The 16017-nt window shown below is 44.1% G+C and overlaps 2 protein-coding genes across 2 annotated transcripts; one reads left to right on the top strand and one right to left on the bottom strand.

Annotated features, from left to right (window-relative positions):
• Positions 1–7991: 7991 nt before the first annotated feature.
• On the bottom strand, positions 7992–8493 carry LOC142427872 (histone H2A type 1-H). The gene has a single exon (XM_075532990.1). The coding sequence runs from the start codon at positions 8491–8493 to the stop codon at positions 8107–8109; it is 387 nt and encodes a 128-aa protein (XP_075389105.1). The 3' UTR covers positions 7992–8106.
• Positions 8494–8747: 254 nt separating this feature from the next.
• LOC142427896 (histone H2B type 1-K) lies at positions 8748–9946 on the top strand. Its single transcript, XM_075533022.1, has one exon. The coding sequence runs from the start codon at positions 8815–8817 to the stop codon at positions 9193–9195; it is 381 nt and encodes a 126-aa protein (XP_075389137.1). The 5' UTR covers positions 8748–8814; the 3' UTR covers positions 9196–9946.
• Positions 9947–16017: the final 6071 nt, after the last annotated feature.

The raw sequence follows: 16017 nt of genomic DNA, 5'->3' as shown, positions 1-16017 counted from the left end.
CTCATAGTGGGGCCGGCCCTATGGTCTTCTCTGTGGATTGGCTGCTCTGAGCAGGAATCTTGCTCCCATGTGTTCTGATCAGACATGTCCCTCTCCCTGAGCTGCAGCTTCAGTGCTGTCTTCTGAAATCAATTCTTCTGGTGGTTTATTGGTTTCTTAAAGTTAGGTGTGTGTGTGTCTCTCTCTGCTCAAATTTCTTTGGGAGTATGTGGAAGGGAACTGATGTGAATATCATGAGCACAACAACATTGGGATCAAGGGACAGATAGAGAGGAGGTCAGGCATAAGGAATGACTGCTGTCGCTATAGGGAACAGACCCTGAGAGATGAAACTCCTGCCACCACCTGCGACCTCTGTGCACAAAGCTGCGCAGCTCAGCGTGCGCTCAGCACTGCACAGACACATTGGAGCGTGTGGACACAACACCACTGACTATCCAAGAAAGCCATACTCCATTTTGTTCAATTATCTCCTCAAGATGTCCCAGAGTTCCGATATTTTTAATGCTGGACAAGGACATATGACGTTTGCTATCCTTGTACAAGGAAAAACGGTGTTACGTCTAAAATTCACCAGCAGGCTTCTGATCTCAAAACAGAGTCTGACTCAAAACCAGATGACATGGTTTATGTAGTCTCTGCATGACCCTGATAAGTATATTCCATGGTTTAGATCAAAATGTTTAGATTGACAAAGTAAGAGATCTGAGACCAAACGTCCAAGTCAGAATTTTGTTATTCTGTATCAGAAAGTGAATTTTTGCACAACTCACAGATTTTAGTCTTGGTCACCATCATCCTTCCATGTCCTCCACATCTTTGTTTGCCAATCAGCTCCAGAAATCTTATTACTTTTTTTCTTATCGAAGCTCCTCACACTGTAGATCTTATTCCCTAGCAATAGACGCTCCAGGACTGGAACAGCTAGTCAGTGCAACTGCTCGAGAGCTACGATTTGTAAAAAATCACCCCATTTAGGGGCAACATACCATTGAAAACACCACATTCAAGTAAGTGTTTTGACCAGCTAAGCCTTCAGAAGAGGTTCAGTTACATCCTATTTATACCACTCCTGCGTAATGTAGCAATTTGCAGGAAACTTAATTGACGACAAAGGAAGTACATCTGTGTTTCTGAACTTCTATCAAAGCAGAACCTCCAACAATAAAAAGAGAAATAAAGAGGGTGGGTTTGGGATGAGCGTTCTTTGAAGCAGGTTTCACTATGATTTCAAATGAGAACGAATACATTCCATTTCGTGGGGTCGTCGCCCTCTAGAGGCAATGTTTGATATGACACCGTCTTATACTTATTTTTTCAGTCATTCATTTTGTGCACACATGTTGAGCCACTACTGTTTGTCGGGACTTTTCTGGGTCCTGGAGATAGAGCAGTGGATAAAGCATACCTAAGTTCCTTCCCCCATAGGACGTATGTCCTAGAAAGAGATATTCTCAGACAGATGGGAGACCACACTGAAAAATGCAATAAGGACAGGTATATTTGTATATCAAAAGCCTTTTAAATATATTGTCATAAATGAAAAATTAAATAGCTAGATAACGAGTTATAAAATAAGTGTAGAACAGAAAGGTAGTGATGACAGAGGAAAAACCCAAAGAGAAAAAGGTTGGAATTACACTAATTAATTAATATTACTTCAAAGAAGAAAGGAAAATAGAAAGGATGATAAACTATAAAAAGTCAGGTACAATTCACGGCACTGACCAAAACTGATTTCTAGATAAGCAGGAATCGCTAAATAGTCATTTAAAAAGGCAAACTTGTATATGCCTTACTATGGAGGAAACGGGATCCTAACATGTTGCAGAGAGAATAAAAACTCTAAGCTCCTCTTTTTCAAGGTAGAACCCCAGCCTGCAGCTAGAGAGAGTTTCTGAGCCCTAGTCCAGTGTTCTGCTACAGCTGACTGCTTTGTCCCTCCTTTCTCAATTTCAGGACGTCAGTTTTAACGTCTAAATACCCGTGCACTGTTACCTTCCCCCTTAGTTATTCTAGGGTTGCCTCCGCATTTGCTCCCCTCTGCTCCTTAAACCCAGATTCACTTCCGGTAACACACCGAATGGAACAAAGCCGAAGCTTCACCCACATGAATCTTTCCCAGACCAGTGGACCCACGCAGGGTCCTAACACGCGGGTGCCCACACACCAGTCCAGCTTTTAAAGGGTGGTCCTCAGGTCTCCGGCAGCGAGAGGGGGCTGCTTGTAAGCGGTCTCTTCTGGGTCCCATCTGAGACCAACTGGTTCTCGGTACATTTTAAGCCCTGCAGAGGTGAGGTTCCCTGTGGGTCTGCGGCTCTGAGATGACCCTAATTTCAGAGAGGCCCGGCCTGCGCTCTGAACTTGGAGGCAATACTGCCTTAGAGGCGCCATGGTCTCTTCGAAGATTTCTTCTCCCATCCCAGGAGTTTTGGAAACGGTGGTGGTGTAGGGGGTTAGGCGTTGTGTTAGACACTGTGAGGTTGAGGAGTCAAGCCCACTAGCGGCTGGCTGGGGGAAACACGGAGGCTGCCTGGCTTTGGGAAAGCTGAGATCCTCACTTGCTCTGGTAACCGGGGTGTACTTCATGTGTGGGACGGCTGCCCCTACTCGCAGCTGGCTGTCTGGGGACATGCCTTCTAGAGCCTGGGTTCCAGAAGCTCACCCCTCTCAGTACAAACGATACACTTTTCCTTTCCCTGGCGGAATTTGATCCGTCCTTCACCTGTCTCTTCTGCTTTCATCCATCAGAGGCGCTTCCCCTGACCTCCCTCCACAGTCGCCTGCTCCTTCTAGGTTAAAACGTCTGCATTTGCTTTATTCTTGGCTCCTTTCCCCTGCCCTTCAGTGAATCCCAATGTTGGTGGTTGTGATGTATTAATTATGGAGGTTAGTGCGTTCATGTCAGACCCCTCCTTTGAATATCCACAGGCGATGTCATCATTGTTCAATAGTCTATTAACGAGCCCTCCAATTTAACGGTCCCGCAGGTTCCTGGGTGGCATAAACTGCATTTGCCTTCTAAGCCTGGGTGGGTAGTTGGTTCTTCATGTACGCAGGCCTGCCAAGATGCCAACTCAAACCACCTTCTACAGAGCTCTGCTCTCCAACACTCAGCTGCCCTGAGTGAGAACACCTGGCGACCAATTGCTTTTGTTTTAAACCTATTGTTGGCTGAAGAGTGAATGAAGACACAGGAATGCCATCTACTGAGTGTCACACTGGACCAAGACAAGACAAAGACAAAGGCACATTATCCAGTTGAGGAAGGCCATCAGCACAAGGCCTTCATGTGTCTACAGAGTCACCGAAACATAACCACTGAAAGAGGACATGGAGAACAAAGGGGGCTGCTTCCAATGGACCTTCCTGGGTCCTATTGGGATTCAGATACACAAACTCTCCCAGATAGGAACGTTGATCAGGTCGGTTCAGGCCTCTCCACTCTCCCTCCCTCTCTTCCATTAAGTCGATGCTGACCCACAGACACCCAATTGGATACAGTAGAACCTCTTTGGGTTTTTTTGTTTGTTTGAGATTTCAAATATTTATAGGAGCAGACAGCCTCCACATTCTTTCAGGGGACCGCTGGTGGGTTCAAACTGCTGGCCTGATTTACAGATCAGTGTGCAACCAGCTACTACAACGGGGCTCCTCAATGTGGAGAAGCCCTATTACCACCAATTCCATCAGAGGCACGACTAGGGAAGTCCTTGAAGGAGAGGCTACCTGTGGGCTGGCTAGGGGAGTGGTAGCAATTCACCTTCTAATTCATACTGTTTGTCGGCAAAACATTTCACAGCACTGGTTAATGACCAGAGAGAATTACCTGGAGGTTGAATCTAGGTGGAGACTAAAAAATGGACTTAGGACTCCCATTGTACCCTGTAGACTTCCACAAACCCATTGCTCAGGAGTTAAGTTCTAAACACATGCCATGACGTTCATTTAATCTACGTCTGCCTGCCTTTCACCCCAACATTCCACGTCAAGTTACAAGTTCACGGCTTCAGATGGCTATAGCAGATACTTGATCTCAGCAGCGTTTGACACGGTTGGTTGATTTCTCCTCCAGAAAATATTTCTTTATTTGGTGTTCAGGACACTTGTTCTGTAAGGGAATGATCAAAGTTATACTTGTGAGGAAATAACCCCACAAAATTTTATTCAGTATATGAGGAAAACAGAAAGAGACGTGAAAATAGAATGAAGAGTTATGGCCACAAGAGTCAGGAGAGGCTTTTGTTGACCTACAAGATCAGAAGGGGAGAGGACCAGAAACTGACTGCTTTCTCCTGTCTATGTTTTATGGGACCATAACAAATTATGGGCAGCGCTGAGAAGAATGGGAATTCTAGAATACTTCATTGTGCCCATGTGGGACCTGCACATGGATTAAGAGGCAGTTGTGTGAATAGGTTTAAAGTCACAAAAGGCGTATACTAGGGTTGTAACCTCTCACCATACTTATTCACTCTGTCTGTTAAGCAATCAGAGAACTTGGACTAAATGAAGGAGATTTCAGCATCAGGATTGGAGGACGCCTTATAAACAACCTCCCATCTGCAGATGGAACAGCCTTGTTTGCTGCAAATGAAGCTTGCTGATGATAGATCAAGGACTGCTGCTTTCAATATGGAATACAATTTATTGTAAAGCAAACAATAATCCCGACAACTGGAGCACTAGGTAAGATCGTGATAAATGGAGACAGGATTGAAGCTTTAAAGGGTTTTGTCTCACAGCGTTCAAGAGGTCAAATTGCACTGGGTAAAACTGCTGCACAAAACCTCTTTAAAGTATTGAAAAGCAAGCAAACATTTTTAAGACTAAGGTGTACCTGATGCAAGCCATATTTTGAATAATCTCATCTGCATGTTGGACATTGACTAAGGAAGATCAAATGATGGATGCATTTGAATTATGGTTTGGTGAAGAATAGTTGAAGTACCATGGACTTCAGTGAGGACAAACAAATCAGTCTTGGGAAAAGTCCAACCAGAGTGCTTCTTAAAGGCAAAGAGGGGGAGACTTCATCTCATGTACTGTGAGCATGTTGTCAGGAGGGACCAGCCCCTGGAGAAAGACGTCTTGCTCATTAAAGCAGAGGCAGTGAAAAAGAAGATTGACAAAATGGACTGACACAGTGGCTGCAACCATGGGCTCAAACATCTTAGCAATTGTGAGGATGGCACAGGACACGGAAGTATTGTGTTCTGTTCTACAAGAGGTCATTACGCGTTGGAAGTGCTGGAACAGCAGCTAATCACAACACTAACATGACTTTAGTTCTGAGGATTCTCTTAAGTCATCTACTTTACTCTCTGTGGGTAGATGCTTCATCGGTCTTTTTCCTGGGCAAACTATTCCTGCTTGCCTTCCCAGAAGGATACTTGACCTTTCAAGTCTCCTTGGCAGTTTGGTGGCAGAGATGTCCGATACTCAAGGTGGCCTTAGGACTGTTTCAAGGTTTAGGCTGGAAACAGAGCTCTGACGGCAGACTGAGCAAATGCCTTTGATTTCAGGCACCGGCTTACATCACACTCTGCATTGTTGCTCCCCCACCCCCACCCCTACTCCAGTTCACTAGCCCCTAGTTCTCCGTTTCTAGATTTATTCTTACTTCTTCAAATCCTCAAGGTCAGCACTTGGTCTCCTCCACATCTTATCTCTCCTGCTTGATGGTTACATCTGGTTTTACTCACTCTGCCATCTTGGTCAAGCCCTTACCCAAAACTCTAACCAGCAACTCACTCAATCTACCCTCAGATGTGGAATAGGCCTCTCAATATTTCTGAACCTGAATTCTTGATATTTTCCCTGAAATCTCCAATTTCCAATTCTTTCCATTTCAGTTCAAGGCCCACGTCTTTAAGTGACACTTGATTTCTGCATTTCTTATGTACTTTTGGGCACGCAGACAACCAGAATATATCCCATTAGCCTGTTCTTCAAAACATACTAGCACCTCACCTACTTCATTTGATGGTCACCAAGTTACCCATCATCTCTCACCTGGATCAACTTCCAATTGACCTTGTTTTTACAGTGCTCCACCTGCAGTCTGGCCTCATCAGTGATCCTGCTCAAAGGTGGGCCTGATCATTCCATTCGTCATCTGAAAATTCTCCCGCCCCATCCTAGCTCACTCAGAAGAAAAGTCCTTGAAACAGCGAATAACTACTCAGTGATCTGGTCACCTTTCAAGTCAGGTGACCACAAAATGTTCACTCAAAATGAGGGATTCGGGGAGACAGGGTGATGAAAGGGAGAAAAGAGCACTCACCCATCAAATGGAACTTGCCCATCAAAATCGGATCCCACCCCCACACTCCAGCAACAGGTGACAGGCTTAAGGGAGGGCATCTGGCTGGAGAGAGGTGTTCTGGTTCTCAGGTTCTTTTTGGACAGGTGTGTGCACATTTCAGCTACAGCTATTGCTAGTGAGCTTTATCCTTCAAATGGAGGTGGGCTAATTTCTAACTGCTAAAGGTCTGTCAATTCTTCATGCATTCTAACAGAACAGCAAGCCTGAAAGAATGGGCAGCAAAGTTCATGAAGCCCTATCATCATTTCCATTTTCCTCCATTAGGCCTACAATCCAAATGATCATCATGTCTGTTGCTTGAATATACCAGGTAGACTTCAGTGTCAGAACTTTGTTTTTCTGTGTCTCTGCCTAGAATACTCTATTTCAACTAAAATATCATTGAGCACCCTAACATTTTGGAGCAAAACCCAGAGATGTTATGTGAATGGTTTTGGACAGGGTACTAGATATCTGATTTGACTGGACAATTGAATGACATGGTCTTGTATGTTTCAGAGTTAGTTGTTTAGCTTAAGTAATAGAACAAATCAAGCCAATCCCTGAAACTATTTCTAGTCTGATCAGTCTGTCAGTTTATGAAGTTTTCAATAATCAATTGTAAAGTGTGCAATGTCCTGACCTCTTCAAATGTTTACTTTAGGAAGTCTGTGACTCAGACCAGCTTTTGCTTGCTAAAGCAGTATTAATTTACACCAGAAATTGTATGCACCAAATTCTTTGACAGACTGCAAATATTACAGATTACCTCAGGCTGGAATTCCAGAGTGGGTTCCCAGTTTGGCCTGACTGACCTAGCACTTCCTGAAATTAAAATTTATTTCTGGCTTTTAGTAATATTTGTCATTTCTGATCAGATTCCATGCAATCCTTCCCAAGGGGGAAAGGAGTCTTTTATAGTATGATTTTCATCAAAACATCAACAAAATAAAATTGCAGATATTTTGGTTCTCAAATAGCTCTAAGCTTGCTTTCCACAATTCAAACAGCAAAGCTTGAACAAAAAAAAAATCTGCTCACTGTTCATAACTTTGCTCAAAAACACTGAAAATCTGACTTGAAAAAACCTTTTATGGGCTGAGTCACATCTCATCTTTACACAAAGGGCTGATGTTTCCACCTAAGCACAGTTCTGGCTCAGACAATATATGCTTGTGTTAGTACTTAAAATATTAGTGTGCTTCATTAATTCTACTTTATTTGTGAAAACTATTGTAACCATGACTCCAAAGAAAGGTACAACAATGTTTGAGGAAAACTGGGAATCAAGATGGACTTAAATCACCTTGAAGTTTGAATCGGGTCACCCATTGTCTGTCTTGGTGACTGGCTTCAACATGGCTAACATTCTCCATATTTTTGAGAAACAATGACAATAGGTGTGAAATTGTTAACCGCAAAAGAACACATACCAGAGAAATTGGTTAATTTTAATTAACCAGAAACTAAATGGCAATCATATTCAAGAGTGATATTTTAGAAAGCCTTCAGTTGCCAATGGTGTTATTTGAGCCAATTTTCAAATGAACTGACTATGCAGATGGGGGTTGTTGACTCTTGAGAAATTTAGTGAAAAGGAAAGAATGCATAAATTGAACGGCATGAAAAACATCCAAAAAGACATGCAATCATTTGTACGAAAACCGTCAAGTGAAGATCTAATTTGCTCTAGCATCTTTTACACTCATGACATCTGCAGCAGGAACAGTACATAAAAGTGTCACAGCTATTTCTTGGCTGGAGTAGGTGGCTCTAAAAAGAGCCTTTGGTCTTGCGACTTATTTGGCCTTGTGGTGGCTCTCGGTCTTCTTGGGCAGCAGCACGGCCTGGATGTTGGGCAGGACGCCGCCCTGCGCGATGGTGACTTTGCCCAGCAGCTTGTTGAGCTCCTCGTCGTTGCGGATGGCCAGCTGCAGGTGGCGCGGGATGATGCGCGTCTTCTTGTTGTCGCGCGCCGCGTTGCCCGCCAGCTCCAGGATCTCGGCCGTCAGGTACTCCAGCACGGCCGCCAGGTACACGGGCGCGCCGGCCCCGACCCGCTCGGCGTAGTTGCCCTTGCGGAGCAGGCGGTGCACGCGGCCCACCGGGAACTGGAGGCCGGCGCGGGAGGAGCGGGTCTTGGCCTTGGCGCGAGCCTTGCCGCCTTGCTTGCCGCGTCCTGACATGACTGCTACCAAAGTCACTAAAAGAAGTGGAATGAAGCCAAACTTCACCTGTAGTACTTTTATAAACATTGTTAGGCGCGAAAACGAAGCAATGTCATTGGTTAAAAATCGCAACTTTATGTTAACCAATGGAAACACGTCGTTGAAGGTGAACGTGCTTTAATTTCATTGGACAAAGCTTAGAACTGACGTCACTCCAAACAAAGCCAATCAGATGCTGCATTTTAGCTAATGCCTAATTTGCATAAGACGTTCTTTATAAACGAGGGTACTCCCTCTCCTCTACAGTGCTTTGCTTTTCTCTTGCAAGTTACCTTCAACATGCCTGAGCCAGCGAAGTCCGCGCCCGCCCCGAAGAAGGGCTCCAAGAAGGCCGTGACCAAGGCGCAGAAGAAGGACGGCAAGAAGCGCAAGCGCAGCCGCAAGGAGAGCTACTCGGTGTACGTGTACAAGGTGCTGAAGCAGGTCCACCCCGACACTGGCATCTCGTCCAAGGCCATGGGCATCATGAACTCGTTCGTGAACGACATCTTCGAGCGCATCGCCGGCGAAGCGTCCCGCCTGGCGCATTACAACAAGCGCTCGACCATCACGTCGCGGGAGATCCAGACGGCCGTGCGCCTGCTGCTGCCCGGGGAGCTGGCCAAGCACGCCGTGTCCGAGGGCACCAAGGCCGTCACCAAGTACACCAGCGCTAAGTAACTTCGTCACCGGCACGCCTTCGCACCGAAGTCAAAAGGCTCTTTTCAGAGCCACTCTCACTGTCAGGATTAGAGCTGCAAACACAGGCAGTAAGAGTCTCTAAGCTTGGGTTTAGGAGGAACTTGTAAAAATGTTGCTCCTCTTGCTGGGTCAATGAACTCAGGGTATTCCGCTTAACCGTAATCTTTGGGACTGCAATTGTGCAGTCCAGGTGAAGTTGACTACATTTTTGTGACCAATTCGATCCGTGCGTCTTTAAGAATTGCCAGTCCAAACGTGGGCATGCTTTGGTTGGGAGCGTGGGCGTCCCCTGTTGTAGCAGGGCTCATTTAGGATTGCGGGCATTTTGCTTGAAGGGGTTTGCTATGCCAGGGGATTTCTGACAGTTCCTGAAGCGGCAATCTTAACGCTAAATGGTTGTGACCATTTTTATTTCGCTAATTCCCTCCACCATGAGTGCTTTTCGTAGTGAATTTTGGGTCTTAACCTTATAAAATGCCAAGTAGAATGGGGTGGTAACAGTTTCACTTTCGCAGCTTAAAGTAATAAAGATGACTGAGTAGAATTTTATTCAATTTCTTTTAACAAAGCACTTCCAAAAGGAAGATTTGACGGGAATTATGAGGCAACAAATTTAAGAGCAAAGCTGTCCCTGAAACTAAAGTTCACTTTGGGAGGGAATTGTGCTCCGGGCCCCCAGTGAGCACGAGCTGGTGGTATAGTTGAGTAGCTGACAGGAGGCTAAAGTTGGACGAGGGAAATGTTGTTTCTCTGCATTCTCACTCGTATTGGAGTTTTGTATTTCACCACCTTTGAAACCATCCTTGCCACTGAATGGAGCCCTTGCGCTCAAGATGGGGAAATCCAGTGATTTAATGGATAATCCCATTTGCTCAGTGATGTCTTTTGGTACATTTTGGTAATGGAAAATAATTCATTTCTATGAGCTCCGCCCATGAAAGCTTCAGAGTCTTGTGGGAAAAAGTAATTTGGAGAGAGACATGGTGGAGGCTTCTTTTAAATGCAGTTACTGATTTAGCAGTGGTGGTGTAGGGAGGTACTCCTTGGTTTGGCTGGCAGTTCGAAAGCACCAGGCATTTTGTGGGCGAAAAACGAGGCCTCTACTTCCTTAAAGAGTTCCAGCCTTAGAACCCATAGGGGCAGCTCTACTGTGATTCTGTGTCAAAGGGTTTGGTATGGGGCTCTGTTTATCTTTGAATCTAAAAATCAGAGTTAAAACTTTTTTTTTTTTTAAGAAAACAGAGCTGTCCCATCACAGTTGGATTGCTAACCTCAAGGTCTGTGGTTATTACTCCCCAGTCACTCCCCAGGAACAAATATGAGGCAGTCTACTCTCTGGTAAATATTTACAACCTCGGGGCTAACCTCAAGGTATGCAGTTCTAAATCACCAGTCACTCTCCGGGAGAAAGATGAGGCTTGGTACAATAAAGAGTTACGACAGTCTCAAAAACTTACAGAGGCAGTTCTACCCTGCCTTATCGGGTTGCCAGAAGTCAGAATTCACTTTATGCAGTGGGTTTGGTTTTTGAGTCTGATATAGGATTGCTATGACTTGAAATCAATGTGAGGGACGGGCATTGGTTTTTACGCCTCCGTTGAGCTAGGGAAATTTTATCCAAACCGAGAGCCTAATTTTTTGTGGTTCTCTCTCCCCTGCCCCTCCCCCCACCTCAAGCCTGTTGATCTACTTCCCCAAACCAACTGTTTTCTTTGAAATTAAGAAACCAAAATATATTTTTAAAATTACACTGAATGATAACTATATAGGAGGAGAGAACAGAAACCATGGAATGTGTTGTTTGGTACCTAAGGTATCTGTTCAAAGAAAGCTATCACCCTCTTCAGAAATATAAGAGGAGGAAAATAAATTTTGTATTTTCTTTGGTTTCCCCATTTTTCCCTACTAGGATTAAAAAAAATTGTTTTTCTACTCCCAATTAATGTACTCAGACCTGAAAACTTACAGCGAATTTGTGACTCTAATTAATGTATCACTGCTCAATAGAAATGTGGTTTTTTTTAATTGTAATGTAGTAAAGCTTACATTCTAAGCTCTGAGTTTGAGAAAGGTTGCAAAGTACAGTGAAAGTACGACAAACTGCCAAAAGTACAAACATCTGTCTTGGAAGAAGGCCAGACAGAATGTTCCTTAGAAGCAAGGATGGTGAGATTTTGACCTAGATATTTTTTGGACATGTTGTCAGGAGAGACAAGTTCCTGGAGAGGGACATCATGCTTGGAAAAGTACAGCTGCAGCAACAAGGACTAAGGGCCTCCATGAGATGGGCTGACATGGTGGCTGCAAAAATGGCCTCGGGCATTAAGAAAACTTTGAGGATGGTGCAGGACTGGGTGGTGTTTTGTTGTTCCATCTAGGGTTTTGAAGATTTAATAAGTATGAATTAAAGTTAGTATTTGGCCTTGGAAACTCCTTGGAGCATGTTTATTCTATCTTATTTTAGGTGGCAATGATTTGGAATTGATTCGATAGCCTTTTTGTTGTCTGTTTGGGGGGACGTGCATCCAGAAGAGGCTGATCTAAGTTATATTTTCATTTGGGGCCTCTCCCTCACCCCTTTTAACCATTTCTACTAAGGAGATGAAGGGACTTAACTTTTTTTGTGGAACCATAAAAAAGCAATATTTCAACAGAGTTTTGCATCCTATGGTTTCCAGGGTCTAGTTGGTCTGTTTATATGGTTGCTATGACTTGGAATTGCCTTTTTGGCAAGTGTTTACTATTTTGGAGCCTAGAAAACTTGCAACAATGTTTTAGAGAAAGGCAGGCTGGCCACACAGACTGTGATTAGGGAACAGACTCAAAATCTCTAAAAGCAAAGCTTTTAGATTATCTGGCAAGAATTTGCTTTCCAATCTCTAGGTTCTCTGAAGTTTTTAGACTGCAATTTGTTTTCCCTTAGTGTATACTCATTGGGCTGCTAATTACAAGGTCAGCAATTCAAAACCACCAACTGCTCCTCAAGATAAAGATGAGTTTTTACTCCCATATAGCTTTGCAGGGTTGGCAAGCCACAGACACAGTTCTATCCTGTCCTATGTGGTCATTGTGAAACTGCGTTGACTGGATAATAGGTTGGTTTTTGTTTTACAATAAATGTACTCTATTGATATAGTTCCAAGAGAAGACACCTCAGAGAATCAGTGATTATATCCTATTGTGTTTTAGCTACTAGGACATTGTTGAAAATATTCTCAGAACACACAAATAGAAATATTTGTATATATTGTTGTAAGTACTTTATTATACTCACATGCAGATAAAATAAAAAATTATGATCTCTGTAAAACTTTAAGCAAATACTAGATATAAATATTCGCTTTTCTATTAGGAAGATCTGAACCATAAACGGGCCTAAGTATTTTGATCCCTTATCTTCGTTAATTCTTAGCATACATCTATGTAATATTCTTGTCCTCACCATCAGTCTATGGATGGCCAAACTAAGATACAGGGAGGAAAAGGAACCACACTAACACCTCAATGTAAACCCAGGCTTGACTGATGGCAGAGACTGAGTTCCAAACCTTTTTCCAAAGCACAGATCTATATAGAAACATCAAAAAACAAGATCTTTGTTTTAAAATGGTATTGGGATTATCATCATTTATTTACAATTAAAATAATTGCACAAGTTATCACCATGCATGTAGAAAGTGTTAAATATGAAAATAAAGCAAATGTCTCAGAAATTATAGCCGATTTTTCTAATTTAATTAAAAAATTAACCATGTGCATAAATTGCTTTTAGTAGAAAATGAAATGTATCTTGCAAAAAACTCATAAAACATACTTTGTACGCTTAAAGATACATTTCACAGCAGATATTAAGGGCTCAAGTAGAAGGCAAATATTTTGAGAATGATTATGGCAACAAATGTACATATGTTCTTGACACAATGGATGGATGTATGGATTGTATAAGAATTGTACGAGCCCCCAATAAAATGATTTTAAAAAATAAAATAAAGATACATTTCTGAGAACTAAAAAAATTAAACATGGGCCCAAATTGAAGATTTGAATTGTTCTAGGAAGAAATTATCACAAAGTTATAAAAGAAAAAAATTTTATTTGGCCTATGCCAAAAAATTTCAAAATGAAAATTCATCAGCAGTGAAAAGATGAATTTTAAAATGCTGCCTGCTTATTAATTACTAGAGAATTGGTAGTAAGAATTCATAAGAAGGAATAATTAAAAAGCAACATGTTAAGTTTCCTTATAAAAGGGTAGTTAATAAAAATACAATCACTTGGAAAGATGACAAAACGACTTGCAGTCAGACAACACCGGGCATTTATCTGTTCACAAACATATTAGCAATAGTTACTTATTGATATCAAGTTTATTTGGACGCGAAACAGAACCAGAGACTCAATCAATGAAGTTTTAGGAGCAGGCTTTATTGAGAGGCTTGTGGGCAGGTTCAGCAACTCAAGGTATAGAGCTATTGAAGCTGCCCAGTGCAGAATTTTTATACCCCCTGTTGGCAGGCACAGCTGGGGGGAAGTGTGCACAAAGGGGTAGCAGAAAAGAAAAGGTCGTTAAAGTTACCTAAAGGTCAGGGAAGGGTTGAGTAAACATATCGTCAAAGAACATCTTGGTTCTGGGAACATCTGGTGACAGGAACTTGGGCTTATGCAGAGGGAGAAGCTGGTGAGGGGTGAGTCCTGAGAGCTAAGATGGAGGCGTCAGACTTAAAATGGGGTTTCTTGTGCTAAGACCAGGCATTCCAGACCTTGCCTTATAGGGGAAAGAGGGCGAAGTCAGTCTTTCTGTAACTACTTCCTGTTAGTAGTGGGCGAAGAACCAAGGGGAGGGGATTTTTAGGCAGAGTACTGGGAGTTCTGGCCTGGCACAGGGGGGAGAGGTTGGTATTGCTGTAGCATCATCTGGTGAACAGCAACTTGGGGGATGTCACGGCGCCGGCTTTGTAGGAGCTGGATGAGACAAAGAGCCATTAGAAGTAAAATTTTAACTAAAATTATGGGTCCCAATATGGAGGCTAAGTAGAGGTATAGAGAGGAGTTCCACTAGGAAGAAGACCCGTCTGTCCCGAATCTGTTTTGTAGTTCACGGCTTAGCTTGTTGAGGGTCTGGATATTGGTTTCCACAATTCCCGACTCATTGATGTAGTAGCAGCATTCCTCCTGGAGGAAGAGGCAGGTTCCTCCTTTTTTAGCCCTGATGAGGTCTAAGGCGCGGGCTTGACGGTTCTGTAAGGCAACTTGAGCAACTGAGGTTATTTGCCTCTGGAGGGAGGCTAAAGACTCAGCGGAGGCACCGACTGCCAGCTGGAAGCACGTAGCTAGCTTGTCTGCTGTGACGACAGAGTGTCCAAGGGCCCCGCCACTCAGTCCCACTGCAACTGCTGACGAGGCCAGGGAGAGGCCTGTGACCACAGGGAGAAAACCGGCTCTTTTTGCTCGGCGGCCGTAAACCTGCGAGTACTTGGTTTGGAATTCAGCGGGAGTGTATATAGTCAGCTGTGGGATCAGGGTGACAGGGAGGCAAAGAAGACTTGAGGAAGAGCTAATATTAAGGTGCTTAGAAAGGGTGTAGTTGCACCAGAAGAAGAAGCCTTCTGGGGCTGTCAGAGGTTGGGAAGGTGGTTCTGTGATGTTGCATAATCGAGTGGATGCATTTGAGTAGCAGAACGGTACCTGCGTCTTTTCCGATGGAGGGTATAGTGGGACGTTGCGGATGGTTGTGTGGTTGAGGTGTTGGGTGAGTATGGCAGGGCAGGAACTGGGACTGCTGCCATTGGAGGGCGTTCCAAGGTTGCGCACGAGACAGGTGGCGAGGTTACCTAGCCCAGTGAGGTTGGCAACGGCAAGTCCCTGTTGCAGTAGGGCTAGCCAGGCGAAGGGGGACCCGGAAAATCCAGAGATTCGGTTAGTAAGTTGCTGTTCTTGGGTCTGGATGGCGTGGTGAACGGTAGGCTAGACCTGCACAAGCGTTCTCCATATGAACAGTCTGGATACTGGATAACTATCCCATGATTGCACATACCAACTACCTGGGACCGGGCTGGTCCACCTGTTGTCCCATGGGTAGGGGATGGTTAAGGTGAACTGTGTTCCTGACCAATAGAGCCGGTGGGACCTGGTTATGGGGTAGGAGTGAGCGTAGTGGATATTACAGGACTTCCATGGGCACCCTACATTTTCCTGTATCCACTGGGTTGCGCACCCGGTAGTTGGATTTTGGTCATACAGGAAGCAAACAATGACCCTGGACTCTCTACCTCTCGGGGTTTCCTTTTGCAGAGACTGGATTGAAGCAGGCTGGCCAAAGCGGGGAATGATGTCTTGGAGAAGGTGGGTGGTGACTATGTTTGCTCTCTCAGAGGAGGTGGGAAAGGCTTTAATCCATCCTGAAAACGTGTCAACCATAGTGAGGAGATATTTAAACTGCTTACGTCTTGGCATGTGGGTAAAATCAATTTGCTAGTCTTGTCCTGGCAGGTGTCCTCGCACCTGGTGGAGCTGTTTGCGAGGGTGTTGAGCTCCCTGGCTATTGGAGAGGGCACAAATATTACACTTTGCTTGCACTGAGTCGATAGTGTTCCATAGTCCAGTGGGGTGAAAGATGGGGGTCAGGAACTTATATGAAGCTTTTGGTCCAATGTGTAAAGAGCTGTGAACATCGGTGATGACTGTTTCCTGTTCTAACTTTGGGAGGATGAATAAGTTGTTTTTGTACATCCATCCCTCCCGTCGAGGAAGGGAGCAGTAATGAGTGTTCTCCTGGTCAGTGTAGGTTGGGGTGTAAGGGGG

Source organism: Tenrec ecaudatus, chromosome 1 (assembly GCF_050624435.1).
Source record: "Tenrec ecaudatus isolate mTenEca1 chromosome 1, mTenEca1.hap1, whole genome shotgun sequence".
Lineage (NCBI taxonomy): Eukaryota > Metazoa > Chordata > Mammalia > Afrosoricida > Tenrecidae > Tenrec > Tenrec ecaudatus.
The sequence above is the reverse complement of the archived record's forward strand: the minus strand, read 5'-3'. Positions and strand labels throughout refer to the sequence as shown.

What these genes read in the sequence shown, in the direction of transcription:
- LOC142427872 (XM_075532990.1), bottom strand. Translation starts at nt 8,493, where the DNA reads ATGTCAGGACGCGGCAAGCAAGGCGGCAAGGCTCGCGCCAAGGCCAAG.
- LOC142427896 (XM_075533022.1), top strand. Translation starts at nt 8,815, where the DNA reads ATGCCTGAGCCAGCGAAGTCCGCGCCCGCCCCGAAGAAGGGCTCCAAG.